The 7,366-nt window shown below is 31.0% G+C and overlaps 2 protein-coding genes across 2 annotated transcripts; both read right to left on the bottom strand.

Moving 5' to 3' along the window:
• Positions 1–3,537: 3,537 nt before the first annotated feature.
• Positions 3,538–4,022, bottom strand: LOC111372130 (wall-associated receptor kinase-like 8). Its single transcript, XM_022994318.1, has one exon. It carries the CDS (start codon positions 3,996–3,998, stop codon positions 3,669–3,671), a length of 330 nt encoding a protein of 109 aa, XP_022850086.1. The 5' UTR covers positions 3,999–4,022; the 3' UTR covers positions 3,538–3,668.
• On the bottom strand, positions 3,559–6,594 carry LOC111372129 (putative wall-associated receptor kinase-like 11). Its single transcript, XM_022994317.1, has 3 exons — positions 5,675–6,594; positions 5,385–5,549; positions 3,559–4,876 (listed from the first exon to the last, which is right to left on the bottom strand). Exons 1-3 carry the CDS (start codon positions 6,591–6,593, stop codon positions 4,101–4,103), a joined length of 1,860 nt encoding a protein of 619 aa, XP_022850085.1. The 5' UTR covers position 6,594; the 3' UTR covers positions 3,559–4,100.
• Positions 6,595–7,366: the final 772 nt, after the last annotated feature.

Below are 7,366 nucleotides of genomic sequence, written 5' to 3'. Positions count from 1 at the left end.
AAAGAAGTATTGTAGTTTATATTGAAGTTTATGGTCCTGGAACATTTTGACCCAATACCTAATGGGTATGGAATTTCAAGGTTTCCACATCCACCTTGGTAGCCAAGTTAAGTGGTGGTGGTGGTGGCGGCGACTCCAGTTGCATTTGGCGGTAGTGCTACCACTAGTGAAAGAAAGTAGGAGATTTAGAGCAAAACCAAATGTGCCAACATGTTATTCCAAAAAAGAAAAAGCACCACGCTAATCTTCGCATACTAAACAACAGCGTCACAATTGAGATTTATAATCCCTTTGATCATCAATTGCTCCAAATAAATTTTAATTTAGCCCTAAAATATGTCCATTTTCATGCCAGTTTCATCCAAATGCACTCAAATTAGAATTTACATACAATTAATATATTTACACCTCAATTACATAGATATCAACTCAATTAGCTCTAAATGATTAAAAATAAAGACCAAGGTAAAAACTACATACCACACCGAAACGTAAATCTTATTTGATCCGAGCAAAACTATATAATAAACGTACAAGCAAGCTACGTATTTCAATGTATTAGATATCTTCATTATCAAATATTGAATTCTTTGACAATTCATAAAAAAAATCTTAAGTAATGTTAACAAATTATATGTTTTGAAAATATATGGTTATTAAAATGATTATCATTTAGTTACTCATCTCTTTCATAACGTTGAACTTGCAATTATAAAATATTTTATAAGTGCTGTAAAAGTAACAATTGAATATGCGTCAATGTTAATTAATTTAGAATTAATACCAAGGAATATATACGTGACAATAACTGTTAAATAATTTATTTAATTTTCAATTATGTAAAATTGGATATCAATTAGCATACATGGACGTTAATAATGAATTGCATTCTTGAATGTGAAATTCTAATTAACCATATTTAGAATTAATAACACCAAAATGCATAAATGAAGATAAATATTAATTAAATGAATGTGAATATTAATTAATTGAGAATTAATAATAAGAAATTCATATATTAACAAAAGCACACAAGTGAAATAAACCTGTCAAATGTACATGTACATTGATGGTAACTAAATGATTAAATAAATTAAATACATAATTAAAAATAAAAAGTAAGATATTATTGAAATAATTGAATTATAATAGGGTTAGAATCGTTAAAAAAATGATTCTTACTTGATATGATATTTAATATATTATAGATTTTTAAGAATCACTATTTTGAAAAAAAAAAAAAAGTCGTAAAAACTGAAGAGTTGCAGATGGAAATAAAATCCAAACAATTGAAAAAAGTTAAGTTTTGAGGTAGTAAAGCAGAACAACAAAACAACAAAAACTGTATGACTACAAACAAATGAAAATGTTTTTATGATAAAAAAAATTTAATATGAAATTGGAGATATGAATAATGAATTATTGTAACCAATGAATTTTATTTATTTAATAATGAATATATAGAGCTTGTTTTATCCCTATTTTTAGCCAAAAAATCATTTTAATAGTGATTTGATAGATCATGTGTCGTTAAAAATTAGAAAAAAATTGAATTTGCATGAGATATTATTTTATTGAAAAATATGTGGTTGAAAATAAGAGAGAAAAAAATTATATTTTGAAAATGATGAGAACAAACTAAAGCATAAATGTTTCATATTACTTTTATCGTATTAAATCATTATCATTTTATAAAATAAAACTTTTATGAAACTAATTGCGACATATTCCTTCACAATAATTTTGCAATGCAAATAAAATAAAATAAAATGAAAAATTGAGTGCTCCGCTAACATTTTGTATAAAATAAAATGAAAAATTGAGTGCTCCGCTAACATTTTGTGGCTTTAATAGCCATGTAAAAATAAAATAAAATGACAAGTCTATGGTGATAACATTATCAAGTTTGTATATATTCAAAACTTGATAGTTATCTAATAAGCACATTTGTTTAGTTTATGCTAAGTAGTTGTAACATGACACATCGATAGATAAGTCATGGTGTGTCTCAAAAATTAAATTGAAATTGTTGAATTGATATATCATGTTGTCGTTGCTTAGCATGTTAATCAGAGGTGATAAATAGAAATTGTTGTCAGGAGATGGAGGGAGAGGAGGTCTGGAAGAGATAAAAAAAGGGTTACTACTTACTACATGTGTGATAGGTAGGGGGAGCAAAAGATGGTTACTACTTTTAGTATTGGATACGATAATGGTTTTCATACCAATGAGACGTCCATAGTCCACACACACCATATTGACGTTTAGCAAAGGCAAAACCAAAGAGACTAGACTTTGGGAACTAGCCAATCTTCTCATGCTCATTCTTATACTTGACGAAGCTTGATTTTTAATTTTTCCGTCCAAGTCAGGTTCAGGAAGGTCCTTATAAAATTTGTCCACAATCCAAATTAACAATTTCTAGTCTTAAAAATTACTTATTTGGTATGGTAGACTAGACAATATTGATTAGCATTATTCTTTCAAGAGTATAAATTTTCAATTTTCTATATACGTGGGGTTCAAGGCCGAACAATTTTTCCAAATCTTACAAACAAATATTTTTCGTCAAATAACAGTTATCAGTACAATATGGGTCATGCACCGTCTAACTCTTATTTCTTGGTCAACCATTCAAAACACAATACTCACAATTTCATCTCTAATCGGTTAAAAAAAAAATGTATAAGGGTCTTCTAATTAAGTCTATGCCATTAAGCTCCTTTCCTGGCTCCATTTTAATAAGGTTTTTGGAAAAAAGTATATTATTGAATAGTAATTTTTCGAATAATGTGTGATTAAAAAGTAAGAAAAAGTTTTGGATTTTCGTATAATATTATTTTGTAGGAAAAAGTATGGTTGAAAATGAGATATGGAAAATGTATTTTTGGTTAAATGGAGCTCAAACAAGGGTTAAACTTGATAAATTTCGAACGTTAACATCATTTCAAAGTTGACAATGACCTTGTTGGTCTATTGGTGAACAACATACTCTTCAAGGTCAATTTCTGCCATTTATCCTTGATTTGATCTCTCAGATTTGAAAAATAATGTCTTCAGACAATTTAAAATCCTGAAATTTCATGAGAAAGCCGAACTGCCTAAGCATTCTCATATTTCAAGTCACTTTCATCTGCAAAAGAACCAATTAACATAGAGGTTGTTTAATGAATATTCCGTCCTTTGAAGAAAAAATGTTTTCTTTCAATTTTTCTTTTCTTTTTATAAATCAAAGGAATAGTTTAAATTTATGAAATACATGTTCAAGGTTCTGAATAGACACAAGTAATGAAGCCAAATTAGATATTGATACTGAAGAAATCTATGATGTCTTTAGGCAGAGAGCACAAAATAATACGTTGATAGTATGCAGTCCATTTGTAGTGTTAAACCAAATTGTAGCATAATACACCCTAGTTTGAGAGTCGAGAAAAAACCCAATATAGTAAGCAAATGCATGTTTGTATAGGTCATAATTTGAACGATAGATAAAAAGAATCAATTAATATAAATCAATAGAAGGTAAAAATCTCATGCTGAAAAAGTCTGATCCCTGTATTGATATTACAAAAATCTTGGCCAAATGTTATTTAGGTGTTTAAATAAACTATTACAAAAGCATTTATTATTCAACAAACAAGGAAATTGTTTAGAAATCAGAGAATGCATCAAGCAGTGTGAATCATTAGGGGACGTGCGTCTGATGATGGGATGATATTGTCAGAGGTACTTGTCCATGTGTAGTCATCATTCGACACCAATATCGCTTTGGATTTGCGCAACTGTATGTCTTGATATTTAGTATCAGATGCAGTCGAATGTGTTTGAGATATTTTAATAATCTCCAACTCTGCAGCTACTTCTTTCATCAATGGCCTTTTCTTCCCATTCAAATTTAAGCACCTTTGTGCAAGTTTTGCCACTGCAATTAGTTCTTCTCTCTTACCCTGCTCTAAAACTTGGCTGTCAAGAATTTTTTCGAGATTGTCTGCTTCCATACATAACAAAAATCTTGTTGCTAAACTTCTTTCCTCTCCTGTTTTGGCAAAAGATATTGGCCGTTGTCCAGTTAAGAGCTCAACAAGAACAACTCCAAAACTCTAAACATCGCTTTTTTCTGTAAATTGACTTGATTGAAAGTATTCAGGGTCTAAGTATCCAAATGTTCCTTTTACTAGTGTGGTTAAATGAGTATGATCCATTGCGATTGATCTTGAAGTTCCAAAGTCCGAGACTTTAGCTACATATTTTTCGTCAAGCAGAATGTTAGTTGACTTAATATCTCTGTGATAGATGGGGATAGAAGTTGCAGAATGAAGATAGGCAAGTGCTTCTGAGACTTCTACCGCAATTTTTAAGCGCATGGTCCATGATAATGGGAACTCATCACTCTTGTCACGGATACGATCATAAAGGGTTCCATTGCAAATGAATTCATAAACTAGTAAAGGAACTTCAGTTTCTAGGCAACAACCTAATAGCTTAACTACATTCCTATGAATAACTTGTGAAAGCATGACAATCTCGTTAATGAACTGCTCCACTTGATTTTCATCTACCACCTTGGATTTTTTTATTGCCACAATCTTTCCATCGGATAACATTCCTTTATACACCATCCCTTGACCTCCTTCACCAAGTATTCGACTTTCACTAAAGTGATCAGTGGCTTTCTCTAACTCTTTAACACTGAAAAGTCGTGTTTTTTCAAGTATTCCTTCGTCTGTTGATATTTGTTGTTGTAGTAGAAGACCACCATTTTGTTTGAAGAATTTTTCTTTGCGTTTTTTAGTTTTTCTCTTCTTCTGAAACTTGTTCAACCAAAAGCAAGTTGATAGCAGCCCTACCAATCCCATTCCAGCCCCCAAACCTGCTCCTGAAAGTATCAACATATGCAACATAATTAAAGTCAAGATCATGACATCTATTTAGGATTCAATCATGTATATTTTTCTAATTTGGAATCTTCATCCTTTTTTGTTTGTTTACTTATTTGATATTGGGACTAGTACAATTCAATAATATTGAGAATACTAAAGCTTAAATTTTGAGGATAGATAACTCCTGGCAATGTGAATTGCTATTCATCATATTGTGCTTCGTATATTGTGTTTCCTAACCTATTTTAAATATTTGATTGATGACAATTTCTAAAATAATAAATGATTAAATTAATTTAAACATTGATTATAGGAAAAAATTTCAATAAGCAATTGTATTATATTTAAATAAAAAAAATTAACAAGCAATTGCATAATATTGATTGTCTTGATTATTGGACATCAAATTTTATTTAATAATTAATTATAAATTAAAAGCAGAAAATATTAAGAAAAATAAATTTCACCAGTTATCTAAAATGCAAAAGATTATTTGAAAATTACCTATTGCGAGTTTACCATGGGGTACCGATATTGGAATACAGCCAGAACCATTTCTTTTACCATCACCACGATAACCGGAAGGACAGGAACAATTATAAGAACCCGGAGTATTGGTGCAGGCTCCATATGAGATGCATTTATGATTATTCATGCATTCATTGATATCTGCCACACCCCATCCCATTTAAGCATCACAACAAACAATTGTCAGATTTTTGGTATTGAAGTCGTCAATAAAATAGTCAAGACTTCAATTAAGTATGGATATTAATTTTTAGAAAAGAACTGACCTTGGCATCCTAGGTAAGGATTGCCCTCATACCCTTTCTTGCACCTACATTGATATCCTCCATATTCGGAGTACAAATTAATGCAATCACTATTCTTTTGACATGCATAATCAGTGGAATTCTGAACATCTGTGCAATTCATGTGGCGAGTAATTCTCCAGTCCAACACTAACGGCATACTCATAAACTTTTTATTATTGCTTAGGAATGTTGTTGAATCATTAAGATGAGATAAATTAAAATTAAATTTATTATCATCACCTATCATTCCTACGAAGGCAAAACTACACCGGAAAAGTCTGCTATCTCGGCCCCAATACATGTCAGATAGTTCAACTACAAGAAATGCACCTTTGGTTATGGAGGTCCGGCAACATCCCCTGCCCAGACATGACCCAGCAGAATATGAAATGTTTTTACAGTAGGATGCACAAGCAAAACCACCGTCGGAGTCACTGGATGCATGTGATTGTACCCTAGCGAAGTCATCACAACCAATGGATGTGACCTGATTCGCGTTTGATAAGGTATAAGGACTATCAAAAAAATCCAATAATATAGAAGAATTCTGTGTCTTGTTATCGAATCCCATACCATAACAGGCCTTTGCGAGTTGTACCTCCGAGTTCTTAACATAGATTTGGGTTTCTGAGATATTAACAACCTCATAGCTGGAATCGGATCCATTGAAAGAAAGTACGAGGTAGGGTTTTGGAGGGTCGAAAGAAGTATCGCAAGTGATATTATAGGATGTGTCCAAAGAGCACTTTGACCCGATACCAAACGGGTATGGAATTTCTAGGTTTCCACATCTACTTAGGCAGCCAGGTTTAGTGGAGTTGGTGGTCGCATTCCAGGGTGATGCTACCGCCAGTGAAAAAATGCAGAAGATTTGGAGAAAAACCAAATGCTCCAGCATGTTTTGCTAATCTATGCTTACCAAGGAACAGCCTCACGGTTGAGCTTTATAATGACATCCAAACAGCCATAGACTTGTTCAAACCTTTTCTTTTCAAAACAAATAAATAAAAAATAAAAAATCTTAAAAGTCATTTTGTCTAAGAATTTAATCACTAAAGAGTAAAATTATTCTATAATTTTATTAAATTTGTCTCCTCGTCATTCATGTGCGAATCCTTTTTCATCAAATGTCTTGTATCTAAAAAATTCGTTTATAAATAGCCATTAAGCTTGGAATTTAATATATTTATTTGCTCTAGTACGCTGTTAGACTAACATATTTAGAGCCTTATTTTTATTGAAGAATGCATTTTGGAGTAATAGATTGATCAGAATGTGTAGTTAAAAAATAAAGAAAAATTTCAAATTTAGGTGTAATATTATTTTCATTGAAGAATGTGATGAAAAAGAAAAGAGATAAAAATGTATTTTGAAAATAATGAATTCAAGGCTTGTGAACAGTGGACCACCCATTTTGTTGATATATCACGAAATAATACATATATAGAATGATTTTACAAAATATATTGACTTGTACAAAGGTCTCCACATCAAGTCTTGCCATAAAATTTGATAAAGTTCACTGTCGACAAAGGTGTGATACAACATTATTAGAGCTGCCGGCAAAAGCATGAAACTCGAGGCCCCCATTGGAGCACATTTTTTGAAATTATAATTTTATTTATCTTATTTCCAATCACATATTTTTTTTATAAAATAATATTACATGTA

This window comes from Olea europaea, chromosome 23 (assembly GCF_002742605.1).
Source record: "Olea europaea var. sylvestris chromosome 23, O_europaea_v1, whole genome shotgun sequence".
NCBI lineage: Eukaryota > Viridiplantae > Streptophyta > Magnoliopsida > Lamiales > Oleaceae > Olea > Olea europaea.
The sequence above is the reverse complement of the archived record's forward strand: the minus strand, read 5'-3'. Positions and strand labels throughout refer to the sequence as shown.

Coding starts and splice junctions, on each gene's coding strand:
- LOC111372130 (XM_022994318.1), bottom strand. CDS start 3,998: ATGGAAGCAGACAATCTCGAAAAAATTCTTGACAGCCAAGTTTTAGAG.
- LOC111372129 (XM_022994317.1), bottom strand. CDS start 6,593: ATGCTGGAGCATTTGGTTTTTCTCCAAATCTTCTGCATTTTTTCACTG. Junction 5,550..5,674: donor TCCTTACCTAGGATGCCAAG/GTCAGTTCTTTT, acceptor GGGGTGTGGCAG/ATATCAATGAATGCATGAAT. Junction 4,877..5,384: donor CCATGGTAAACTCGCAATAG/GTAATTTTCAAA, acceptor TGATACTTTCAG/GAGCAGGTTTGGGGGCTGGA.